Source organism: Myxine glutinosa, chromosome 11 (genome assembly GCF_964187855.1).
Source record: "Myxine glutinosa chromosome 11, kmMyxGlut1.1, whole genome shotgun sequence".
Lineage (NCBI taxonomy): Eukaryota > Metazoa > Chordata > Myxini > Myxiniformes > Myxinidae > Myxine > Myxine glutinosa.
In genome coordinates, this window is record NC_136271.1 from 124,612,424 (window position 1) to 124,639,649 (window position 27,226).

At 46.1% G+C, this 27,226-nt stretch overlaps 2 protein-coding genes across 4 annotated transcripts in view; one reads left to right on the top strand and one right to left on the bottom strand.

The window, feature by feature from the left end:
• Positions 1–26,191, bottom strand: part of INTS7 (integrator complex subunit 7) — a 58,706-nt gene extending 32,515 nt beyond the window's left edge. The window contains exons 1-6 of one of the 3 annotated variants that reach the window (XM_068131101.2): positions 26,143–26,191; positions 20,699–20,793; positions 12,021–12,150; positions 10,672–10,818; positions 1,370–1,507; positions 1,201–1,247 (exon numbers count right to left, since the gene is read on the bottom strand). In XM_068131101.2, coding sequence (XP_067987202.2) covers positions 1,201–1,247; positions 1,370–1,507; positions 10,672–10,818; positions 12,021–12,150; positions 20,699–20,783 — 547 coding nt within the window. In that variant the 5' untranslated portion in view covers positions 20,784–20,793; positions 26,143–26,191. Of the gene's footprint in view, positions 1–1,200; positions 1,248–1,369; positions 1,508–10,671; positions 10,819–12,020; positions 12,151–20,698; positions 20,794–25,592; positions 25,881–26,022 lie in introns of those variants that run through there. The other 2 variants (XM_068131099.2, XM_068131100.2) reach the window with 2 other exon arrangements.
• A 550-nt stretch (positions 26,192–26,741) lies between these two features.
• Positions 26,742–27,226, top strand: part of DTL (denticleless E3 ubiquitin protein ligase adapter) — an 82,838-nt gene continuing 82,353 nt past the window's right edge. Inside the window, exon 1 of the mRNA XM_068129988.2 lies at positions 26,742–26,894. Within this exon, the coding sequence (XP_067986089.2) occupies positions 26,846–26,894 (49 nt within the window). The 5' untranslated portion in view covers positions 26,742–26,845. The remainder of the gene's footprint in view (positions 26,895–27,226) is intronic.

Consider the following 27,226-nt stretch of genomic DNA (forward strand, 5'->3'; position numbering starts at 1 on the left):
GCAGAAATAACCTAATTAATCCTCTACAATTCCGAATGAATCTAATGAATGAATCAAATGAATCCCCTGAGTGCTTGGTCCCAACAGTCAAGGTTTCTGGTGATTCTGTAACATTGTTGGGCACATTTTCCTGGCATGGTTTGGGTGCAGTCATTCCCTTAGAAGGCAAAGTCAATGCCAATTGCTACCTAATGGTACTGAGTGATCATCTTCACCCCATGTCGCAGCATTTCTTTCCAGCCCTGAGGAGTATCTTCCAGGATGACAATGCCCCCATCCACAGAGCACGTGTGGTCGCCCAATGGTTTGATGAGCATGACACAGATGTTATCCATATGTCATGGCTTTCTTAGTCACCGGATCTAAACCCAATTGAGCCTTTATGGGGGATTCTGGAACGATGCCTGAGACAGTGTTTTCCACCTCCATCGAACAGGTACTTGTGTTGATAGACTTTCTCGTGGCAGAATGGTGCCGCATCCCTCTTGCAGAATTTCAGATGCTGGCGGACTCTATGCCACGCCACATACAGGCCGTACTGACCGCACGTGATGGCCCAACGCCCTATTAGGGGACTTTACATTGGTGTTTCCATTTATCTTGTCCATGACGTGGTGTTGGCTTAGCGGTTAGGGTGCCGGCTTGGGATCCTAGGGTCCTGGGTTCGAATCCCGGTCGATCACTGAATTAACGCCAGGGGGGTTGACTCAGCCTGTCATCCTTCCGAGGTCGGCAAATTGAGTACCAGCTTGCTGGGATGAATGATCACGGTGTGTACCCCGGTTTAGAATAGGTACACTGTATCCCTGCACATCGTAAGAGGCGACTAAGGGTTGGCGTCAGGAAGGGCATCCGGCCATAAAAAAAAAAAACATTGCCTCAAACAGGGAACCATGATTGTCATGGGGCCCGCAAGGCTAACCCCCGCTCTAGCGGGGAAAATGGCCTTAAAACGATCATTCATTCATTCATGACGTGTACCATGTTGGTTTGTCCATTGTCCCCCAATGTGCATATACTTCATACAAGGTCTCAAGGACATCACCTAATATTCTTTCCACGCATCCAGCCAAATGCAAAGGTTCCTCCCCGAGCCTGAGTCATCAAAATAAAAAAGTAATAAACAATCACGAGATGTTCCCTGCCTGAATCAGAAATCCGAATTGAACCAAATCATGCAAATGTCTGCTTCCCCCTCACCTTGAATCATTTCACCAATCTTGTTACAAATTCCAGCAGCAAAGTCCCTGAAAGTATAGAATGGGATGGGAAACAATTACACAAATCAATAATAAGTAATAATAATCAATGTGCATTCAAACAATCGCTGAAGGTCTGCGAGAAGAGTCTCCAAAAGGCAGTCTCTTGCCTCGACTGCGCGGCAAACTTTGCTGCTGCGAAGACAGCGGCTTCGACTTCAACTCCGTCATGCGAGTCCAGGCTCTCGCGTATACTGTGATGTGCGTTCTTGCGCTCGGGGATAATGCAGGCAATGCTCCCAAGAAGCCTACAAATTAAAGGACAGTACCAGAGGGCATGGCAACAGGATGCCAATGGATATATTCAGATATCACAACTCAAACACAATGGAATCAAACTTGCACTACAAGTCCATTTTGAATATAGAGGAAGCAGAAAATGGTTAACATCAAAATGGTCTTTGGTTGACTCAGCTTAAAGTCTTTGGTATGACTTCACCAAGGTCCGGTTTTAACAGACGAACTCCCAAACTCAGAGCAGACAAACTAACCATTACGACACCAAGTCTGGTGGATTTTCATTCTTATTTAATTTAAATGAAGTAATAAGTCAAACATAACTATGTAAGGGGTTTTGCAAAACATTTTACCTTTTTTTCCCCCGAATGCGTGCACAACCGTAACGGGTTCTCAGGGGAAAAAACGGTAAAATGTTTTGCAACACCCCTTACAGTACTAGGAGGGACCCGTGGAACAGGGTTAAACGGAAAACCCTCCCTTTGTTTGAGCAGTGTATGGGCAACAAAGCACTGCCTCACATGCTCCCCTTGGTAATTCAATTTTTACATATAGCCTACGTTTGTTGTAATCTACATATTGGTGAACTATAAAAGGTGCATTTAAAGTATTTTAGTACATTTAAATAGAACGTGAAGGTAAAGCATAGCGATTATGATATATGACAGGTTCGACCGCTTCGACGTGTTCAGATTAAAATGGCGGTCAGTGAAGTCAGCCGTCATACGTTGTAATGACATCATAGACGTAATGACATAGCGTGAAGGACGGACACAACACTGCCGCTACTTTAATAAATAAAATAGAATACACCTGTTTAATAATGAAGATTAGTGTAGTATTAATACGTCGTTGCGGTACCATTTATTATCTTCAACGATAAAAGTCCTGCTTGGCCATGGGAGATAACATCGTGGGTTCTGAAATAATACACCGCTTTAATAATGAACGTTTGTTGGTACAGTATTATTGGAAGACCCATGCCGCATACGTTTTCGATATGATTTTAACAATCGCTTTGTTTAATAATAATAATAATAATACATTTATTTTATATAGCGCTTTTCAAGAAGCCCAAAGTCGCTTTGACAGAGTACAAAAAACAAGTGCAAAAAGACAAAAATCAATAGGTAAATAATAATCAAAGCAAAAGGAAGGAGAAGGAGAAGAGATAGTCAGGGGTTAAATGCTGTGGGTTAAATGTTGAATGCAGTGTTGAACAGGTGGGTCTTGAGTGATGTTTTGAATGTGGTGAGTGAGGAGGAGTCTCTGATGGTGTGAGGTAGTGAGTTCCAGAGGGTGGGAGCAGCGATGGAGAAGGCCCTGTCCCCCCAGGATCTGAATTTGGTCCGCATGGGGGGGGGGGGGTAGGGGGGGGGGCAGGAGGTTGGTACCAGCAGAGTGGAGGTTGCGGGTGGGAGTGTGTCTGGAGAGGAGGTCAGTCAGGTAGGATGGGGCCAGGTTATGGAGGGCTTTGTAGGTCAAGAGGAGGATTTTGTACTGGATTCTCTGGGGGATGGGGAGCCAGTGAAGCTTGTAAAGGACGGGGGTGATGTGGTCACGGGTCCGGGAATGGGTGAGTAGACGGGCAGCGGAGTTCTGAATGTATTGGAGTTTATTGGTTATTATTGAGGGTGAACCATAGAGGAGGCTGTTGCAGTAGTCCAGACGGGAGGTGATGAAGGTGTGGATGAGGGTTTCTGCAGCCATGGAGGAGAGGGATGGACGGAGACCGGCGATGTTTTTCAGGTGACAGAAGGCTGTCTTTGTGATCTGTTTAGTGTATTTGTCGAAGGAGAGGGTTTGGTCAAAGATGATGCCAAGATTCCGGATGTGAGGGGAGGTGGATACTGGGAAACCGTCGATGTTGAGGGCAAAGTTATGGGTGGATTTGGTGAGCGTTTTTGGGCCAATGATGATTATTTCAGATTTATCATAGTTAAGTTTGAGGAAGTTGCTTTGAAGCCAGGATTTTATTTCAGTGATGCAGTTTGTCAGGATAGAGTGGGTGGCGGTGGAGATGGACTTGGTGGAGATGAAAAGCTGGATGTCATCGGCGAAGCAGTGGAACTGGAGACCATGACGGCGGATTAAGTGACCAAGGGGGGACAGGTATAGGATGAAGAGGAGGGGGCCAAGAACTGAACCTTGGGGGAGGGGAGCAGTGGGGGATTTGCAGTTATTGATGGAGATGAACTGGCGTCTGTCAGAGAGGTATGATTTGATCCAAGAGAGGGCAGTGCCGGTAATGTTAAAGGTGGTTTCAAGTCGGGTGAGGAGGATGGTGTGATTGATGGTGTCAAAGGCAGCGCTGAGGTCGAGGAGGATGAGAATGTTGAGGTTGCCGGCGTCAGAGGAGAGGAGAAGGTCGTTGGTGATTTTGAGGAGAGCAGTTTCAGTACTGTGGTTGGAGCGGAATCCGGATTGGAATGTTTCATACAGGTTATTGGCAGAGAGGTGATGTTTGAGTTGAGTGGCTACAGCGCGTTCCAAAACTTTTGACAGAAAGGGTAGGTTGGAGATGGGTCTGAAGTTGTTTAGGGTGTCAGGGTTTAGTCCAGGTTTTTTCAGAATGGGGGTAACAGCAGCAATTTTGAGGGATGGTGGGACGATGCCTGTAGACAGGAAGGAGTTTATTGTTGCAGTGATAAGTGGAGAGAGAGCAGGAAGGGAGGCCTTGACAAAGCTGGAGGGGATGGGGTCAAGAGTGCAGGTGGCAGTTTTCATTCCTATGAGGAGTTCAGAGAGGTCAGTAGGGGAGACTGGGGATAACTGAGACAGGGGTTGGCAGGATAAGGGGGGGCAGGTGGTTTGAGGGGGAGCGGGTGCGGTGGTGGTTAAGCTGTTGTAGATGTTGTCAATTTTGCTTTGGAAGAATGTAAGGAAGGAGATGCAGTTGTCTACTTTGAATGACTGGGTGGTGGTGTTCAGGGGCTGAGGAGTTTGTTTATTGTAGAGAAGAGTGCTTTTGCATTTCCGGAGCAAGAGTGGATAATTTGAGAGTAGTAGGCGGAGCAGGCGCGGGAGAGGGCATCTTTGTAGTGCTGTAGGTGGTCCTTGTAGGCTTGGGAGTGAACTGTGAGACCTGTTTTATTGCGGAGTCTTTCAAGTTGGCGAGCACGAGTTTTCATCAGGCGGAGTTCAGGGGTAAACCAGGGAGCAGAATGGGTGAAAGAAACCGATTTGGTTTTTATAGGCGCAAGCTGGTCAAGGCAGGAGGAGAGAGTGTGGTTGTAGTAGTCAATGAGGTCAGAAGGGGTGTGGAGGTCAACAAAGGGAGAAGTGGACATTTTTTCAGAGAGGGTGGATGAGAATGAGGTAGGTGAAAGAGCGTTTAGCTTACGGAAGTTGATAGTGTGATAATGCCTTGGTGCTGGGGTGGGGATGTTGATGGTCATAGTGATGGCTAAGTGGTCAGAGAGGGTGAGGTCGGAGCCAGAGAGATGGTGCAAAATTAATCCAGTAGAGTAGACAAGGTCCAGAATGTGCCCACGGTTATGGGTAGGAAAGTTGACATGTTGAGTGAGGTTAAAGCAGGTGAGTAAATCAGTGAAGTCAGTGGTTATTGTGGAGTCAGTGGAGTCCATGTGGATATTGAAATCACCAAGGAGGAGGATTGAGGGGGAGATGGAACAGAGCTGGGGCAGAAAGTAGGAGAAGTCAGACAGGAATGATGGGTGTGGTTTGGGAGGGCGGTATACGACAGCCATGACTGACTGCGTGTGACCAGAGAGTTTAAAAGCCAGGTGTTCAAATGATGGAGCAGATGAGATGGAGATGAGGCTGGTCTTGATGTCCTATAATAATAATAATAATTCATTTATTTTGTATAGCGCTTTTCCAGAAGCCCAAAGGCGCTTTGACAGAGTGGCAAACATAATGCATAACAATACATGAAAACAACAATTGCAAAAAGACAAGAATCAATAGGGAAATATTTAAAGCAAAAGGAGGGAGAAGGAGAAGAGATAGTCAGGGGTTAAATGCCGTGGGTTGAATGTTGAATGCAGTGTTGAACAGGTGGGTCTTTAGTGATGTTTTGAATGTGGTGAGTGAGGAGGAGTCTCTGATGGTGTGAGGTAGTGAGTTCCAGAGGGTGGGAGCAGCGATGGAGAAGGCCCTGTCCCCCCAGGATCTGAATTTGGTCCGGATGGAGGGGGTCAGGAGGTTGGTACCAGCAGAGCGGAGGTTGCGGGTGGGAGTGTGTCTGGAGAGGAGGTCAGCCAGGTAGGATGGGGCCAGGTTATGGAGGGCTTTGTATGTCAAGAGGAGGATTTTGTACTGGATTCTCTGGGGGATGGGGAGCCAGTGAAGCTTGTAAAGGACGGGGGTGATGTGGTCACGGGTCCGGGAATGGGTGAGTAGACGGGCAGCGGAGTTCTGAATGTATTGGAGTTTATTGGTGATTTTTGAGGGTGAACCATAGAGGAGGCTATTGCAGTAGTCCAGACGGGAGGTGATGAAGGCATGGATGAGGGTTTCTGCAGCCGTGGAGGAGAGGGATGAGCGGAGACGGGCAATGTTTTTCAGGTGAAAGAAGGCTGACTTTGTGATCTGTTTAGTGTATTTGTCGAAGGAAAGGGTTTGGTCAAAGATGACGCCAAGATTCCGGATGTGAGGGGAGGTGGATACTGGGATACCGTCGATGTTGAGGGCAAAGTTATGGGTGGATTTTGTGAGCGTTTTTGGGCCAATGATGATTATTTCAGATTTATCACAGTTAAGCTTGAGGAAGTTGATTTGAAGCCAGGATTTTATTTCAGTGATGCAGTTTGTCAGGATAGAGTGGGTGTCGGTGGAGACGGACTTGGTGGAGATGAAAAGCTGGATGTCATCGGCGAAGCAGTGGAATTGGAGACCATGACGGCGGATTAAGTGACCGAGCGGGGCCAGGTAAAGGATGAAGAGGAGGGGGCCAAGAACTGAACCTTGGGGGACACCTTGGGAGAGGGGAGCAGTGGGGGATTTGCAGTTATTGATGGAGATGAACTGGCATCTGTCAGAGAGGTATGATTTAATCCAAGAGAGGGCAGTGCCGGTAACGTTAAAGGTGGATTCAAGTCGGGTGAGGAGGATAGTGTGATCGATGGTGTCAAAGGCAGCGCTGAGGTCGAGGAGGACGAGAATGTTGAGGTTGCCAGCGTCAGAGGAGAGGAGAAGGTCGTTGGTGATTTTGAGGAGAGCAGTTTCAGTACTGTGGTTGGACCGGAATCCGGATTGGAATGTTTCATACAGGTTATTGGCAGAGAGATGATGTTTGAGTTGAGTGGCTACAGCGCGTTCCAAAACTTTTGACAGAAAGGGTAGGTTGGAGATGGGTCTGAAGTTGTTTAGGGTGTCAGGGTTTAGACCAGGTTTTTTTTACAATGGGGGTAACAGCAGCAATTTTGAGGGAAGGTGGGACGATGCCTGTAGACAGGGAGGAGTTTATTGTTGCAATGATAAGTGGAGAGAGAGCAGGGAGGGAGGCTTTGACAAAGCTGGAGGGGATGGGGTCAAGAGTGCAGGTGGCAGTTTTCATTCCTATGAGGAGTTCAGAGAGGTCAGTAGGGGAGATTGGGGAGAACCGAGACAGGGGATGGCAGGACAAGGGGGGGCAGGTGGTTGGAGGGGGAGCGGGTGCGGCGGTGGTCAAGCTGTTGTAGATGTTGTCAATTTTGCGTTGGAAGAAAGAGAGGAAGGAGATGCAGTTGTCTACTGTGAATGACTGGGTGGTGGTGTTCAGGGGGCGGAGGAGTTTGTTTATTGTCGAGAAGAGTGCTTTTGGGTTTCCGGAGCCAGAGTGGATAATTTGAGAGTAGTAGGCAGCGCGGGCGTGGGAGAGGGCATCTTTGTAGTGTTGTAGGTGGTCCTTGTAGGCTTGGGAGTGAACTGTGAGACCCGTTTTATTGCGGAGTCTTTCAAGTTGGCGAGCACGAGTTTTCATCAGGTGGAGTTCAGGGGTAAACCAGGGAGCAGAATGGGTGAAAGAAACTGTTTTGGTTTTTACAGGCGCAAGCTGGTCAAGGCAGGAGGAGAGAGTGTGGTTGTAGTAGTCAGTGAGGTCGGAAGGGGTGTGGAGGTCAATGAAGGGAGAAGTGGACATTTTTTCAGAGAGGGTGGATGAGAATGAGGTAGGTGAAAGAGCGTTTAGCTTACGGAAGTTGATTGTGCGATAATGCCTTGGTGTTGGGGCGGGGATGTTGATGGTCAGAGTGATGGCTAAGTGGTCAGAGAGGGTGAGGTCGGAGCCATAGAGATGGTGCAAATTTAATCCAGTGGAGCAGACAAGATCCAAAATGTGACCATGGATATGGGTAGGAAAGTCGACATGTTGAGTGAGGTTAAAGCAGGTGAGTAAATCAGTGAAGTCAGTGGTTATTGTGGAGTCAGTGAAGTCCATGTGGATATTGAAATCACCAAGGAGGAGGATTGAAGGGGAGAGGGAACATAGCTGGGTCAGAAAGTAGGAGAAGTCAGACAGGAATGATGGGTGTGGTTTGGGAGGGCGGTAGACGACAGCCATGACTGACCGCGTGCGACCAGAGAGTTTTAAAGCCAGGTGTTCAAATGATGGAGCAGATGAGATGGAGATGAGGTTGGTCTTGATCCTGTCAGTTGGATGTCCTGTCAGTGTATTACGGCAATTCCACCACCTCGGCCCTCCGAGCGTGGTTTATTGATGTTAGAATATCCATTGGGTGTAGTGAGGTTGAGTGAGAAGTAGTCCAGTGGTTGTTGCCAGGTTTCAGTGAGACAGAGAAAGTCTAGTTTATTATCCAGAATGGAGTCGTTCAGGATGAGGCTTTTGTTGTTGAGGGACCGGGTATTGAACAGAGTAAGCTTCATGTTTGTTTGTACGGTGGGGATGAACTCAGGTGATTTAGCCAGGGTTTGCAGACAGGAGGTGCGATCATGTGCGTTGCTGTGACCAGGTGCGCTGGGACGATGAGTGGGAGTGCGCTGAGCCGACCAGAGTACGGGAATGAAGTGACCTGTTTGTAAGTAAACAAACTTACGACCAGAGCCTCCATGAATATATCTGGGTCGTCGCAGGAGTCCGTGGTATTTGATTGCAGAGATGCATGATGGGGTGGAGTAAGTGCTGAGCAGAGGAGCCTTGCGGCGGAGTACCTTCGAGCCATGCCAGGCAGGAGCGAAGGGACGAGTACGAGGCCAAGGCCGAGGAGGACGAGCAGGCCTTGCCGCAGCGGCAAACGACCGCAGCCGCTAATCAAGACAGCAAAGGCCGCAGCGGCAAACGACCGCAGCCGCAAGCCAAGCCAACAAAGGCCGCAGCGGCAAACAGCCGCAGCCGCAAACCAAGACCGCAGTGGCAAACAGCCGCAGCCGCAAACAACGGCCGCAAACAACGGGAGCGGGCCTGAGGCAACAGTGGAAGAGCCGGGCAGGCGAAGCCAGGAGCAGAGCCGGGACCGAGCAGAGAGCAGACCCAACGGCCAAAAAGCCGCCACGACCACCAGAAAAGCAGACTATGTACAATGACCCAGTCGGAGAAGCGGCGAACAAGTAACACCAGCGTCTTCTCCAGACCGGACCGGAAGCGCAATGTCAATTTGTTTGTTTCACACTGCATCAAAAACACAAAGGTGGAGCATGGCGATTGTGATATATGATATATTTTAACCTGCAGTAACTTTGCGCTCACTATGAAGGGATTAGTGTTATGATTAGATTTACTATAATATTAACGTTATGTTATCATTACTACGAAAATGATATTACTATTTTAAAAAACCGAGGCTAATTCCTTACTTCCGTGTTATTTGTACCGTACACTGCTTATCATTGATTTATGAACCATATACCGCTTCAATCCATTAACTTTGCATTCACAACATTGGGATTAAAAGGTTACAGTTATATTTACTATATAATATATAGATTATTATTAACATTATTATTATTATTACGAAAACGATACTACTGTATTAAGAAACCTGGGCTAATTTGTCCGAAACGGCCTGAAGGCGAGGGATGAAGGCACGAAGCCTAAGGTCTCGACGTACTCTGTCGCTGAAGGCCCGTAACGCCGATGCTTTTGATATTTGATGGTCAATTTAACAATCGGTTTGTTTGTGTTTCACAACAATGAAAAATGTAAAGGTAGAACATGGCGATTGTAATATATGACAGGTTCGACGACGTGTTCGGGCTGAACGGCATATACATTAAAACGGCGGTCGGTGAAGTCAGCCCGACTCAGCCGTCGTATGTTGTAATGGCATCATAGACATAATAGACATAATAAAGTGGTTTTTAGATGTCCTGCTATTTAACTAGCTCTTTCATTAAAATGCATCAACATTGTAAAAAATACAGTTTGCTAGAAAGTGACAGAAGAAAATGATATTAGACCAGCTGTGGGCATGCATCAGAAGAGAGTGATGTTGTGCCAACACCCACCTCACCTCGTCGCACCAACACCCACCTCTCTTTGTCGTGCCAACACCCGCCTCCCCTTGTCGCGCCAACGCCCACCTCACCCCGTCACACCAACGCCCGCCTCACCCCATCACACCAACGCCCGCCTTACCTCGTCGTGGTAATGCCCACTTCCCCTCGTCACGCCAACACCCACCACACCTTGTCATGCCAACACCCACCTCCCCTGGTCGCACCAACAGCCACCAAACCTCGTCGCGCCAACACCCACCTCCCCTCGTCACGCCGACACCCACCACACCTCGTCGCGCCAACACCCACCTCCCCTCGTCATGCCGACACCCACCACACCTCGTCGCGCCAACACCCACCTCCCCTCGTTGCGCCAACACCCACCTCCAATCGTCGTGCCAATACCCACCTCCCCTCGCCGTGTCAATACCCACCTTCCCTCGTCGCACCAATACCCACCTCCCCTCGTTGCGCGTATATATGTAATATCAATACAAGTTCAGTAAATAAAATACGACTCAGTTCAAGTTTAAAAAAAGGAAACATCAGCCTTTAAATTTGCAAACAGAGTAAAATAAGGTTAAGATTGTTCCTGTCCAAACTCCTGGCACATGGTGTAGGGAACACAGATTCATATCCCATGTACCATATGTGTTCGTCCATTATCTACCAATGGCCTTGTAATTCATGTAAAAGTACATTGAGATCTATGATGTCTTTGTTCTGCATGTGATGCATGTACAAGATGCCATAGATCAAAGTGAAGAGAGAATATCACCTGATGGTGATGGCTCTTGCGACAGGGTCGTTGCTGTGAATTACTGAGAAGGCCCTCTTCACAAACTCATCCACATTGAGAATTTTGTCGAGGTGCTTCTCGCTTTGCTGCGTTACTTTGAGAACGCACAGTCGAAGAAAATTGTTTCTGCAAAAAATAAAAATAAAAAAGAAGAAAAAGAAAGTTACATTTTGAAAAGACATTTCTCATCAAACACCAAGTGTTTGGTTGTAGTAGTTAAAGGAGGTTAAAAGGAGCTTCACCATCTTCTCATCGCAAGTTTGAATGAAACAAAACAGCGATGGTTGGGAATGGTACAGGAAGAAAAGAAGGAGAAAGAAGGGGGAGAAGTGGTGATGGGTGAGTGGTGGGAGAAGAGGCAGCAGCAGCGGGTCAGGGGTAGAGATAAAATAAACAAATAAACAAGAAGACATCATGCAGAGCACAATACTTGCAAAATCCACCCCCCCCCCCCCTCCCACCCACCAAAAATGTTGCCATTGATCCATCAAATTGTCCATTTCATCAAGATTAAAATTGACGATCTTGATCAAAGCACGGATCAATCGGATGAAAAGTGATGGTTTTTCAGATGAAATTTGATTTTATAAGTTTGACCTTGAGTTGACCTTTGACCTTTTGACATGAAATAGTTGTTTTCCCAATTTAGTGAGGCGCTATTAAAATGCTGCTCAATTTTCAAGTCAATCGGATGAAAATTGATGGTTTTTCAGATGAAAATTGATGTACTTGGAAGTTTGACCTTGAGTTGACCGTTTGACCTCAAAAATAGATGGTTTCCCAATTTAGTGACTCAATATACAAATGTTGTTCAAATTTCAAATCAATCACATGAAAAATGGCAATTTTAGAAATTTGACCTCCAGATCACCTTTGACCTCAAAATCAATAGGCTTCTCAATTGTGACGACCTCTACAATTTGGTGGTTTCATGACGATCGGTTTATAATTGTGACCTGTAGGCGAGTGACAAACAGACAGAGAATAACAAACGCAACCAACCAATTTACTTGAAATAAATGAGGCAAAGGATGCGCAGGAGAGAAAGTCAAAGCAGCAGGTAGAGATTATGTTGGTGTGGGTAGGAAGGGAGGTTGTTGAGAAGCTTCAGACGTATCAGGTGATAGCATGAGAGAGGCCAAACAATACTCCGCAAAGCTTTTGCAACCACATAGGACATCATCGTATTGGACACAGTACCGTGAGCACAAACCGTGGAAATACAGAGAGAGGTAACGTGCCGAATCCTACACACATCCGTTTTGAGCATGAGAGTAAGAGTTACCGACCAGTCGTAAGTCTGTGGTTAGGTGCATCAAAAGGCTTACCCAACCCTGAAAACATCAGCAAGCTTGAGGAAGGCAGAGTTGATGAGGATGGGGAAGGGGTACTTCTCAAACAGGCTTGGGAAACGTACCACAGCCTCACACTGCTCTCCTATTTTCCCAGAGCGCAAACCTGAAAACATTACACACCAACGACCATGGATGATATCGTGGAGAAATCAAGTTTGATATCTGTATTGTGATCACATGTTAGCCATGCTATGCCAGTCAAACGGAACTGCAGGTTCACCTATACAGAGTGAAAGAGAGAATAGTCTTCGTTTTATTTTTGGAAGATGACACTTGGATGACGTATTTAGGGATTGAGTGTCCTGAACGCTTGGGATTCTCTAAGCGGAGCGAGAGAGTCATAGCGTCACAGATTTCAATACAATGACCAATTCATCAAATGCATGTTAGTTCCTCGTGGAATGCATGTTAGTTCCTCATGGAATGCATGTTAGTTCCTCATGGAATGAATGTTGGTTTATCATGGAATACAAGTCTCTATTTCTATTTATCCCCAGGCCTTTTCAAAAACATAGGGGCAATACCCCTGGCGCTCACCTGGTAGAATAAACAGTATACTGCGCACTGACTTAAAGTATTTTAAACCAATTTTAATGCTTGCTAGAAGACAGGGCAGCAGGTAGAATCATACTAACATAATCATGAGACTTTAAATAAACAAACAAAAAAATACCAATTTTGGGGGGCAATCCCGCCCCCTCCCACCCCGTGTACCTCATCAGACCCCAATTTTTCCAATGCCTTGAACAAACATTGGTACATCATGAATGATGAAGGTTGTGGTGAAGTTTCATCAAAATTGTGTGTGTAGGTTTTGAGAAAAAAGCAAATATCTATTTTGGGGGGGGGGGGGTGTTGGGGGGGGGGGATGTGGGTGAAGTTTCAAGTGTTTATGGAAGGACTGACTGACTGACGGACGGACGGACTGACGACGCGCCATCGCATAAGCTCCCCTGAACGTCGTTGCAGGTGAGCTAAAAAAACCCCGGGATATTGTAATTAGCTCTGTCCATCCGTCTCTCTGTCCGTCCTTCCGTCCATCACGCTATCTCCTAAACGGCTGTGCAGAAGTTCATCAAATTTTGTAGTTATGATCACAACATGGCATGAGCGTGCGAGGGCAGTATCATTTTTGGCCCCGCTCCCTGGGGCCGGGTCAAAAGGTCAAATAAAAAACATAATTATGGACACATTTTTAAAACATATTAAATTAAACTTTGTACATGTAATCAACAATGGGGTATGCATGAAATATGAGATGATTTTTTGGATTCAACCCCCGGTTCATGCCCCAGAAGGCAGGGACTTAGGGTCACATGGGTAAAAACGGGAAAAAAATTAACTCAAAATTTGACATTGGATCATTCCTCGTGGGATTTTTTGCCATTTTCAACTTCGCTTTGGGTGGGAAGCGTCGGGATTTGCGATGGCGAGCCATCGACTTCACTCCAGCACTCTTTGTTTTGGGGTTTTTTCAACAGATTTACATCAATGTTCAAAATTTTCAAATTCAAATCGTGGAAAAGTTTTACTTATTATGTGAAAAAAGTACAACAGCTGTTAAAATGACTCGTGGTATTTCAACATTATGCATGTATAATTGTATATTAGAATTACAGTATAATGGAGATCTTGCTCCTCCAGTCAAATCGGCCATGCATCTGCTCCTCCAGGTCACACACGTTGTGCCAGAAAGCATTTAATGATAACACTCCCCTGAAACTCAACGCTCATCTCCATTCTTGAATAACTCCCTAATCTCGCCCATGGAACCGTCTTCCTGAATGTATTGTCTCTAATCCTCTCCAAGATTTCACGTATGCTGCTCACCACTACCTAATCCTCTCAGCCATTTCCATCCACAACAGAGCTTTGCGGGACTTTGCTCACAACCGTTTGCAGTTCCTCTCCTTGTGTTGCAGGGCGTCCACTTGTCGGATGTCTCACTGCTTTCCCTTTGCCCCATTTTGTCAAAGCTGGCCTCCAAATGCAGCCGCAGACTGGGCATCCTCCATGCTTCTTTGTTAAATCAGAACATCTCAGAGCCTACAAGGCCTTCGTCCATAGTTTAATGGAGTAGCGCTCTCCCATTGGGCTGACCTCATTTCACAACTATCTCGACTAGATGCAGTGAAATCCAAAGCGCTTTTCATTGGAAATTCGCACAAAGAAGCAGAAGAAATGCACCTGTTGCTCTCTCTTCACAGACAGGTTGGTGGTCTCTCTTCCAGTATTGCTCTATCTCCCTGCTCCTTCCTGGATGCATGAATTGTTCCAGTAACCCCTTACTCGTGAAACTTCCAAAATCCACACCGAAAGCCCACGGCAACTCCTCTGTTCCTCTCTTCTCCCACTAGTGCAGGGGTTCTTAACCTTTCTAGTGTCGCGCCCCCTTTAGCAATTGTTGCTTGTCTCCACGCCCCCCTCCACCTACATCTGACAAAGCCGCTCGTTGGGGAGAGCGCGAGAGGGGTTTCCCCTCTGGCAGGGGGGGGGGTCTGGGTGGCCCCCCACCAGGAAATTTTTGAATTCTAGGTGCTCTGTGGTGCATTCTGAGGGGTTTGTTCGTTGATATTGAAGCCAGCCAGGGCTGGGCCCTGGGCCCTGGCTATTGACATAGATTCTGTTAACAGCCAGGGCCCTAAGCATGGCAGCCAGGGGCGGGCCCTGGCTTATTTCAAACACTGGATCTGGTACCCCTGAACAGATAATGTTCTTTCAAAATAACAAAGGAGAGATTACAAACCTCGTTTTATTGCATCAAAACGCAAACAAGCTCAAGGCACGGATCGATGAAAGGAAAGGGTAACTACACAAAACACGTTTGTTGAAATGTCACGTCAAAGGACGCAAAATCAATGAAACAACAATTTAGTCACAAAAGAAGCAATGCCAAAAATCTCACTAAATTTTAGTGAGATGGTTGGCACTGCTTCTTAGCTATCAGATCCGGAATTTGTGGTCGCGTGCCAGAGAGAGCACAGCGCAGATCTCCTTCAACGTTCAGCTTGCTTCTGTATTTGGTCTTGACAGCGACCAGCACGGAGAATGCAGCCTCGCAGAGATACGTGGATCCGAACATCGTCAGAATCCGAACAGCTTGAAGCGAGATCAGAGGATAAACAGGAAGATACTTGACCCAGAATGTCTCCAGGTCCAGAATTTCAAAGTCATCCTCAGCCGAGGAGTTGAACTTCAGCTCCAGAAACTCCTCCTGGACCTCGTCCGAAACATCAGCTACGTCGCATTGGAATGGGTTTCTGATGAATTTCCAGGTCTTTCGCTTTTCGTCCAAGTCAGGAAAGTAGCGGATGAATTCCGATTTGAGTTCAGTCAGATGATTGATGATTTGGTTCTTTAACTTTGAATCGAGAAGGCCGTCCGGAACGGCAGAGTCTAAGTTTGGGAAACAAGCTATGTTTCCGGCCTCCATTCGGCATTTCCAGAGGTCGAGTTTAGCGATGAAGGCTCGAATGGCGTCGTATTGCGTGATAATGTTTATGTGCTTCCCTTGCAGTTTTTGGTTGATACCGTTGAGTGCTTCAAAGATGTCTACGAGGTAAGCTAGAGACAGTTGACATTCTCAGGACTGGAACATTTTGTAGAGATCCGCCTTCCGCTGCACGTCTAGGAATGTTGCGACTTCTTCCCTCAGCTCGTAGACTCGCCCCAACATGTTTCCCTTCGAAAGCCAACGCACGTTTGTGTGGAAAAGCAAGGCTTGATGATCGCAGTCCAAGTCCTTGCACAGCTGTTTGAACAGGCGACTGTTTAAGGCTCCACCTTTGATAAAGTTGACTACCTTGATAGCCAGGTTCAGGAAATCCCTCATTTCAGCGGGCAGGGTCTTAGATGCTAAGGACTCACGATGGATAACGCAGTGTGTACCAATAGCAGAGGGACTCTTTTGTTTCACCTTCGTAACGAAACCCGAACGCGAGCCAAGCATGGCCGGAGCTCTGTCTGTGCAAACACCTACCAACGCGTCCCATGAAAGTCGATTTTCTTCGAAGAACTTCGATACCACTTCAAAGACATCCGCTGCTGTCGTGTAAGTTTCCAGGGGATGACAAAATAGCATTTCCTCCTTCACGCTGTCGCCTAATATGAAACGAGCATACATGAGCAGCTGAGAACACTGAGCCACGTCTGTCGTTTCGTCGCATTGGATGGCAAAGACAGGCGAGGCCCTTATCTGGTCAGTCACTTGTTCTTTGATGTCCTGAGACATTTCATCGATCCGTCCCTTGATGGTATCGTTCGACAGGGAGATAGCCGAGAGTTTGTTCGCACTATCCTTCCCCAGGATGAGCTCTGCCGCTCGCAGTAGACTCGGTTTAATGAGAGTCTCTCCGATTGTATGGCTCTTCTTGTTCTTTGCTACTAGCAGGGCAATCTCGTAGGACGCCTCAACGATCTTTGACGTCTGTTGCAGAAATGTCCCACTGCTGTCCAACTTAGCTCGCTTCAAGGCTTCCCTTTTCGCCACAAAGAATGCCTGTGATTTGTCTGCTAGTTCAGGATGGGTTGTCCTCAAGTGGCGTTCCAAACATGTTGGCCGCATGTCATCATTTCTCAGAGTCATGTAACATATAACGCACTGAGGAACCTCTGCGTCACCCTTTTGAAGTGCCACAAATCCGAACTTGATGTACTCGTCTTGGTATTTCCTCTTTTTCGCACTCATTGCCATTGACTTCGATTCCAGTTAATAATCTGTCGGAAGAAAAAAATAAGTGTTAGTTGAGACTGAAACAAACTAGGAATTATATAAGGCGCTATCTTTTCTGTTAATTAATTTTTTTCAGTAGGGGGATTATAATTTCCGTTTGGGGTTATTTAGACATTTATACTGCCGTCCCGCGCCCCCTCTGAAAATTACTCACGCCCCCCTTGGGGGGCGCGCCCCACAGGTTAAGAACCGAGGCACTAGTGTAACCACCTTCCACAGTCTGTTCAATCCAACTCTTCAGTCCAGGCCTGAACAAAAGTTGGCAGTGCACAGCCACCACCACTACCACCACCACGTTATCCCGTTCTATTGATGTTGCCCAAACTGCTTCGCTTCTATTTAAAAGGTAACTCGGTTTCCTTCCCTTTCCTCTCCTCCCGTTCATTCTTCCACTCGTTTGTAGTGTCCACATCTTGTCCAACTATCAATGGGTTGTCAACTTACTCTCCCAAGAGATGAGATTTTGCATACGTAAAAAAAATCTGCTCAAATTTAGTGATACTCGTAACTTCGTCTCTCATCACAACACTTTCATGAAAAAGCCAAAACCGCTCAACTCACATCACAATGACAGGATAGTAATAAAAAAGAAAAATACAAATGCTCGAGTGTTACAAAGACATGGAAATCACATGATGACAAATCTGGACTCGTTTAGAACTTCCCGTCCAAACTGTTTTCTGATCAAACGACTTTTTGTGGAACTTTTTCTCAATTACATTTTAGATGGAAACTAATTAACGTTTCAAAACTTCCAATACTAATACGTTTTTCTGCTCAAACATTGCAGAAATCGATCTGGTGATTGCCCGGATCAACCGTTCAACAAGGCGATGTTTACAACTACCGCAACACCTAGACACACTCCACGTGCTTCCTTCATTTCCCGCAGCCTTCTTGCTTCCCCAGCGTCATGGCCCCCTCTCTGCATCACCAGTGGCCTGGCCCCCTCTCTGCATCAACAGTGGGCTGGCCCCCTCTCTGCATCACCAGTGGCCTGGCCACCTCTCTGCATCACCAGTGGCCTGGCCTCCTCTCTGCATCACCAGTGGCCTGGCCCCCTCTCTGCATCACCGGTGGCCTGGCCCCCACTCTGCATCACCAGTGGCCTGGCCCCCTCTCTGCTTCACCAGTGGCCTGGCCCCCTCTCTGCATCACCAGTGGCCTGGCCCCCTCTCTGCATCACCAGTGGCCTGGCCCCCTCTCTGCATCACCAGTGGCCTGGCCCCCTCTCTGCATCACCAGTGGCCTGGCCCCCTCTCTGCATCACCAGTGGCCTGGCCCCCTCTCTGCATCACCAGTGGCCTGGCCCCCTCTCTGCATCACCAGTGGCCTGGCCCCCTCTCTGCATCACCAGTGGCCTGGCCCCCTCTCTGCATCACCAGTGGCCTGGCCCCCTCTCTGCATCAACAGTGGCCTGGCCCCCTCTCTGCATCACCAGTGGCCTGGCCCCCTCTCTGCATCACCAGTGGCCTGGCTCCTTCTCTGCATCACCAGTGGCCTGGCCCCCTCTCTGCATCACCAGTGGTCTGGCTCCTTCTCTGCATCACCAGTGGCCTGGCCACCTCTCTGAATCACCAGTGGCCTGGCCCCCCTCCGCTTCACCAGTGGCCCAGCCCACTCATCTTCACCAGCATCCCGGCCAGCTGTTCACCAGAAACTCAGATCATCCCCCATCCATACTCACGATCTCTTCTACCCCAAATTACTCCATTCCCATAAACTCCTTTTTTCCAGGTTATTGTGAACGTCCCTCACCTCTTGTTGTTTGTTGGTTTGTTCCTTTTTTGTCTAATCCCTGATCTTTCCCTACTTTAGCCTGTGTACAGCTTGTTCACCCCCATGTGTCCTTCTCCCCCTCCCCTTGATCTTACTCTCACTTCTAATCTGCTGTTGCTGTTTCTCCCTTTTGTTCCCTTCCATTCTGCTCTCACTCCTGCATCGAGCAGCAATTATAAAGTGTATACAAAAAAAAAGAAATACACAATGTTCCCCCACAGCACATGACACACTGTTCATTGCCATCCTGGAAATAGACCACGACAGCTTTGTGCAGCTGTGAAAGATTGCAAGATGTTGCTGTTGCCACTGCCATTCATATAACGTCGGTTCTGCCAAAGAGGTTTCCATGGACGAAAATCAACTCACCAGTGCTCTGACACACAGTGCTGTCAGTTAGCGCTTAAATTTGGAGTTTGGACAGGGTATGGCACACAATGGCATATTCTTGCATTTTGAAAGACTGAGATATCCTTTCTATCCCTACCAGTCAATGTGAGCAGATCGAACACCTGGCTTGATGTCCCATTGTGAAGGATGTAAACCTAATCGTCGAATGCTGTACCAAGCGAAGCACCGGGGTGAATATGCCAGGTCAGGAACCAAACCCACACTTGTCATCTCCAAGAGAACGATAACTCTGAGTGATGCGATGCTATCAGCACCCTTAAGGCGATGTTCTCCTCAAACTTTAGAGTGAAATTTGAAAAGTTCCTGCATTGTACCTGCATTGATGGAATTTAAACCCCTCATGGTTAAAATTGGAATTCTAATCAATCAAATGAAAATATTAAGAAGGATATTGTCCTGTCCTTGGTTAGTCAAGACCAGCCTTGGACGAATAGCCGAGACAGTTTTTACTCCTGAGTCGAGCGGCCGAATATATGGCGGTTATTTTACATGCGCGGAATGAAAGGATGCGAGACGTTTATCTTATCGAAAAGACAAGGGTTTATTCCCGAACCCAATACCATGGAAACAAGACAATGAAAATACCACAATAAGGATTTAATAAAAAATAAAGCAAGGGGTGAAAATGTCAAAATAAACCTGAGGTAAAAACTAATTCCTACAGAGGTACCTCACACAGACTGACTCAAAGAGGGACACATATGGGAAAGATAAAATAAAATGTCCTTTTTCTAGTGCACTTAGCTCGTCCAACGGGTTATTTTGGTGAGGTCGGCAGTGCAAAGTGACGACGGCCAAGGAAAGGCCCGCACATCGAAGCACCCCAATATGGCGGTGGCGCCGTGAATCAAAAACGCCCAAGCGTGAAGCAAACAGTCAAGATGGCCTCCCTTCGACTTCCCAGCCTGGCAAGCGCAGCGCGGCCCCAGCTCCCACCACGAGCCCAGCAGTCACCAAAACCTCCTCACACCGGCACTGCAAGAGTTGCACCAGCTCTCTTCAAAAATGCACCAACACAACCAAAATGGTCAGCATCTTGTCAGATCCAAGAGAGAGAGTGAGAGTGAGAGTGAGAGTGAGAGTGAGAGTGAGAGTGAGAGAGAGAGAGAGAGAGAGAGAGTGAGACAGAGAGAGTGAGAGAGAGAGAGACCTTTTCCTCTTCACTCAGGTGAGCCAATCGGGTTGTTTCCCTCCCAGTTCACCCCGCCCACATCCTCTGGGCCAATCATGTCCTTCAGGGGCGTGGCCTGTTTCCTATTAGGTCCTTTAGAGGCGGGGCTTAGTCCGATCAGCTCTTCCTTGGCTTTTGTCGGCAATAAGTGTTCATGGAGACGGCTTAGCTTAGTTTGTAAAATGTTAGCGATTGATCACAGGGGGAATCACACACTGGGGAAAACTAACCTTGAATCCCAACACGAATTAGCATGTCTTCAGTGTGAAGAACACATAAACAACCTTAAGTTACAGTTTCCCAAACTTAAGTACATCGAGATTTCTCCTACAATTATACAGTGCTACCTTTCCTCTGGTATTCTTTCACCTATCTCCCACAAACGTAACAATATTTTTTGATGATTTGCTATAAACTTTTGAGTTTATCAACGAAAATCGAGAGGTACGAGGAAGAATATCTTTGAAAATGTAATTTGCTTTCAGAAATAGAGATGTAGCAAACGGCTAATGTTCAAGGTAACTATAACGGCTGTAGGAGGTGTAAGAAAAATCTCACCTTTATCGAGTTCCATCAGTGCGGAGTTTGCATCCATCTCTTGCTCTCCCAAGGCAGAGTCATTCCTTCCACCAAGCAGGGCCATATTGTTTGTGCTGTTAAAACACACACATTGAAGTGCGTATCAACAAGGGTGTACACAGTATTTAAAACCATGCTCTTGTCCCTCCTCGAATCCCATCCCTTTTTGTGCAAATCTTACGAACAGTGAACAGGTGTCGGGTTCCTATCATTTCCTGGTGGCAGCCAAAACAAGCTTGTAGCAGCCATGGATATCTTAAATCCCTATTTGTGAACGTCTGTTTGTTCGGTTGTGCCTCATGGACAGCCGAAGGAAGTGACTTGGAGAGGGAAGAGGGGGATAATGGGGGCTAACTTTTCACGACAAAAAACATGGGCGCATCAGATTTATTTAGACTAGGGGCGGGACAGCAGGGCATTCAAAAGAGGTGTGGCTTCCTCTGACTATAAAAAGCCCACAAAGAATATTGTGTTACTTAACAGAAGGGTATAATAAACAGAATATCAAAACTAAATTGCATGACTGACAATTTATTTTCCAGGCAACGCCGAGTAACTCTGCTAGTAACACATACACACAGATGGATGGACGAGTCTCCTTTCACCAATAGATGCAAAAATCTAGTATCATTTCTCTTGTGGGCCAGAAACTAATTTTATATTTAATTTATAACGACCCTCAGCCCATACAACTCCCACTCCCACCATCCCCTTCCTCCAAAACATGATTAATAGTAATTATCATCATTTAAAACTTATCCTGTGCATTGACAAGCCCCAATGGTGTTAAGAAGCAACCAAACCATATATGGTGTTTCCCTCTGGGAAGTCCACCTGAATGTTGGTAAGATGGCATCCATTAAATAAATCACTAAGCCTGCCATGTTCACACATCACACGAGGTCATCCTGCAAGGTTCAAAGTGCACTCACTGACCGGAAAGATCGAGGAGATCGGATAGAACGTACCCATCCAGAGGCCTTCAATGGGCCCACATCGTCAGGAGTTTTTGCAGTATGTGTTTGTCAGTTAAAACGTCCATGTTAGTATACAGTACAAGTGTACCCGATCGATCGATATGCTGTAATGAACGCTAAGCAACGAGTGATTATTGCTTTTTAAGTTTCATGATTAATGGGTGTACTCGCGTGTAAAATGTGGTGATATGCAGGTTACACGGGTCATCGGTTAACAAGCAGGAAGCTGGATCGTTTAAACTGTGCCTATATTTGTACCATATCAGTATGGATGTTCCTCGAGGATTTGTTTGCCTCGGTGGAGTTATTGTTTGGTCTCGAAAAAGGTTTTCATTTATAGTGTTGGATTGCTTGCTAAGGGAACCCTTGATGCTTCATGTGTTTGAAAGACGAGAACACAGGGGATGTTTGAGGAATGTTTGCAAGATCTTGAGATATTCCCACAGCGCTTGCTGATTGGATAAAAATATTTAAAAAACCCGGGAGAGAGGGGGCCAGCGAGAGGAAGCGGTTGTATTGTTTCACAAGTGGTTTTGCAAAGTGTGAATAATACAGCTTCAAGTTATGTTGTGTGTACTTGGGTTTTGTCAGTATGTTATACCTCATTAGGACTGTGCGTCAGGCAGGATACTTATGTCTCTGGTGGGGCTGGGAATGCCGTTAAGCTCTATAATTGTACTGAAGAGACCTGCATAGATCCAGGACTGCTGTGGATTCAGGTGTTTGGAGTGACCGCTGAACTGTATATAAGAGCGACAAGCACGGATGTCTTGATGCGTCATCAGATCGCCTCACACGGATGTCCTGAAGCCTCATCAGATTGCGTCACACGGACGCCTGAAGCATCATCGTTTTAACTGACAGTGTTGCAATGTATAAACTTTTGGGTGAGTTCAGAAAGTTATCTAAATCTTTTGTTGTACAGAGCCACATTCTTTTCTCGCAAGAACCTTTCCAAGTATTTTTGGTTTCTTTTAGAAGCTTTGTGAGCCATTTACGAGTATATGCTACATTCCTTATCTGGCACCCTCGATATACGTCCGGCCTCCCTGGAGGACGTCATTGATTATACATTCTGCACATGTGTGCTTGGCAGTCTGGGACGGATTACGTAATTTTGAAGGTCCCGTATTGGACAATGTTTAACTTGCGCAATCCTGATTGTTTTTTATAGTCAATATCCGAACACAAGTTTGGTTAATAAGGAAGGACACATTCCGGTCACCTTTGGTCTGAAAATATGGTGCACAGGTAGCACACTTACCTCTCAGCTATCAAGTCTTAGTATGATTCCTGACCACACTATGACATGTTGGATTGACATTCCGCAGGCTGGTTGTTGCATCACAAAGTGCGCCGTTCCTCAGATGGATGTTAAACTGACTGCCCCATTTGCTGGAATTATTTAGTGAATGTCAAGATCTCAGTGTTTTTCAGCAAAAGGGGGGTTATTCTTGGCACCTTGAAGAAATTACAAATTCCTGACCTGACTGATGGGAAGGCAAAGGTAAACCACCCAATGTAATTTTTACCAGGAGACTACTTTCCTAGAACTGAACACCGCAGAGAATATACATTTCAGCACCATCATCTGACAAAACACATTTGGTTTATCTGCACACATGCAGGTAGTTTCAGAAACTTGATCAAAGTGATATAAACTGGATACATCGTTACCATTTCAATCTTCCTCAATGTAAAGACACTTACTCTGTGGGTAAAGTAACGGTAAACGTTTCCTTTTGATTCACATCATTACAAAAGAATGACCGATCGTTGAAACGTTGTGCATTGGTTGCAGGAACATCAGGTAACTCTCATGTGAAGTGACAATAGAGCTGCAAAAGGCGATCACGATTTCAGGATAGCGGTAAACAATCCGTCATGTGCTGGGGAGCGGCACCATGTAATAGAGTTTCTGGTGAACGAATATGTCATATTAGGTGCAATTGACATATTTCATGACATCCAGTTCAGTAATATGTCACTGACACAGATGTGTCCTCGGAATGATGTGAACATTATCAAAAGTGGAGGTAAGTCTGGACAGGTTAACTTGAAGGACCCTCAATTATATTTTGTATATAAAAGTGAGGCTCATGCAAGAATGATGTGCAACAACCAAAGCAACTCGAGAGTTTATAGAACACGATACCCCACACAGTGTTGAAGTACATTGTTATGGTTTTGGAAATGTACCGGGGGAGCTGGGAGAGAGCAATTATGTACACGTAGGGATCCCCAGACAGTTATTTCTTTAATTTATGTGGTCGGTAGACATTTTGGCCATTGCCCAGGGGTTTGGTAGGGGAAATGCATTGTGAGGTTAGTCTGTGTATTCCCAGTGTGACCTTTTCCCATTTGCCGATTTTGGAGGGAGCAGGGGCTCTCCATCACTGCTGGTTGAGCAAGGGACGGGATGAGGCTCCCCTTGCCGTCATGCGTCATGACATAGGGATTTTCCAAAGCCATCCACGCTGTACCTACCCTCATTGGACACGCGCCAATGGGAAAGATCCTCACATTAAGTTTTCTCCCTCAAACCCAGCTTGGTTTGTGGCTGTTTTGCGATGATACACCAGGGGCGCAAGTGCATCTCAGACTGCCTGTTTGGAAGATTGTCTGCCGGGAAGCGGGTCACACTGTGGTATCAGCAGCCAGGAACCATGTGACCATATGATGATTATGATGGCATCTGCAGCAAGGATCCATGTGATGGCATCTGCAGCTAGGAACAACGTGACCATGTGATGACATCAGCAGTCAGGAACAATGTGACCATGTGATGGCATCTGCAGCCAGGAACAATGTGATGGCATTAGCAGCAAGGATCCATGTGATGGCATCTGCAGCAAGGATCCACATGATGGCATCTGCAGCATGGATCCACGTGATGGCATCTGCAGCAAGGATCCATGTGATGGCATCTGCAGCCAGAAACGTGACCATGTGATGACATCAGCAGCCAGGAACAACGTGACAATGTGATGGCACCTGCAGCCAGGAACAATGTGATGACATTAGCAGCAAGGATCCATGTGATGGCATCTGCAGCAAGGAACCATGTGACCATTTGATGACATCAGCAGCCAGGAACCATGTGATGGCATTAGCAGCAAGGCTCCATGTGATGGCATCTGCAGCCAGGAACAATGTGACCATGTGATGACATCTGCAGTCAGGAACAATGTGACCATGTGATGACATCTGCAGCCAGGAACAATGTGACCATGTGATGGCATCTGCAGCCAGGAACAATGTGACCATGTGATGGCATCAGCAGCCAGGAACCATGTGACCATTTGATGACATAAGCAGGAAGGATCCATGTAATGGCATGTGCAGCCAGGAACAATGTGACCATGTGATGACATCTGCAGCCAGGAGAAATGTGACCACGTAATGACATTAGCAGTCAGGAATAATGTGACCACGTGATGACATCTGCAGCCAGGAACAATGTGACCATGTGATGGCATCTGCAGCCAGGAAAAATGTGACCATGTGATGGCATTAGCAGTCAGGAACAATGTGACCACGTGATGACATTAGCAGCCAGGAACAATGTGACGATGTGATGACATTAGCAGTCAGGAACAATGTGACGATGTGATGACATTAGCAGTCAGGAACAATGTGACGATGTGATGACATTAGCAGTCAGGAACAATGTGACGATGTGATGACATTAGCAGTCAGGAACAATGTGACGATGTGATGACATTAGCAGTCAGGAACCATGTGACCATGTGATGACATTAGCAGCCATGAATTTTGTGATGACATTAGCAACTAACAAGGCCAACATAGATAGTCCTTGGTATGATAAAAAGAAATTATCATACAGAATTAGAAAAGTTGCCTTGCAGCTTCACAAATCCTTGGTTCATCCACACCTGGACTACTGTAGTGTATCGTGTATACAAGCTTCAAGCCCCTCGTCTGGAGAAAGACAAACAGGTACTCGAAAAGGTAGGCGACAATCCAGGGACACCTTAGGAGGCGGCTTGGGGACTTCCCACACCTTTCATCAAATGGTTATTAATGTAAAGGAATGAACTTTATTTGAAATAGTAGAAAATATTATAAGGGAACGAGAGATCACTCACTGAAACTAAAAAACGAAAGAGCAGCGGGCACATTTATACGGCAGGTAATACTTATTGAGTAATCGAGAAGCGAATGATTGCAATAAGTTACCAGGTAGTGGAGTAACTGTAAAAATCAACATAAAAACGACGCTTCAAGAAAAACCGATTAAAGCACATGTGAATAATGGCATACAAGAAATATTGTTAACCTTACCATACACCGTCCGTCTTATACCTGAGCAGAGGATCCCGAGGTTCAGCGTGAGGTACTTCAATGTTAGTCAAGGTGATTGAACAAAACGCAACTTGTAGAGAAATGCAACTTATTCCAATGGAACGTCATTGAAACACTCACATTTCATAGTCAGATGCGGTAAGGATTGTTGTTGTTGTTGTTGTTTTATGATACCCTTTCGTAAGGGCTTACGCCATGCTCGTTTTACATCCACTCAGTTGTTTTATCTTTACTTATCGGAGGTTATTCTCAGTTTAAAAATAACTTGAGGCAACCTATTGAAGAAAATGAAAAACAAATATATATATATATATATCAAATCAGCAGCACCGCTTTTAAAACCACCGTCTTTACACCGCTATGTAGGTTATCCAGCGATTAGTAACTGTGTCTGTGTCTGTGAAACAGCACGTTTGAAATAATAAGGGTAATTAAATGACTAATGAATTTTGAAAACCTTGAAATAAGGCTGCTTGGTAAATGACCACATCCCCGATTGGTGCTTCCGGCCGAAAGAAAAAGACGAAAAGGATTTTTATTATCATTTGCGATGCTTTCCAATTAATATTAAAATACACGATCGCAAACTGCGTTAAAAGCCAAAAGGTGATAAAATAACGGATTTATGTAAAATAAATAAGGTGATTGAATATGAATATGACTTCGCCCGTGACGTGTAAAGGCGGGTTTACAAGTAGCCAATCATCACGGGTTACGTCATATTGGCGCCGAATACAGAGTTGTTCGCGGGAAAAGTTCATTACCGTGCACGTTTTAAAGTTAATATTGGTTTATATTTAATCTACCTGTTGATGGTATAACTATGATTTTAAACAGCATTATCAATCGTCAGCTGGTCGGTCCCAAAGCAGGTAGGTTCTTTAGAAGTGGATTGTGAGTTTTGTAGACTAAATTGTAAATGTAAATGTATCGGATATTTATGGGCCTAACGGTAACCTCCTTTTATTGTATTGTTTTTTTTTCTGGGCATTATAATGACATTTCTGCGATGATCAGTTTTGCTTTATATAAGGACTCGGAATACGATAAATGTTTATATGTAGAAGGAATGGTACATGAAGGCGTTGGCTAAAGTACAAAAAACAAATGTCCAGCGAACTCGTCCTGACTCCTGAGCCTTTTCCTGCTGCTTTAATTTTATTGTAAACTTTCATCTTGTCGGACAATCAGGGAAACGCGAGTT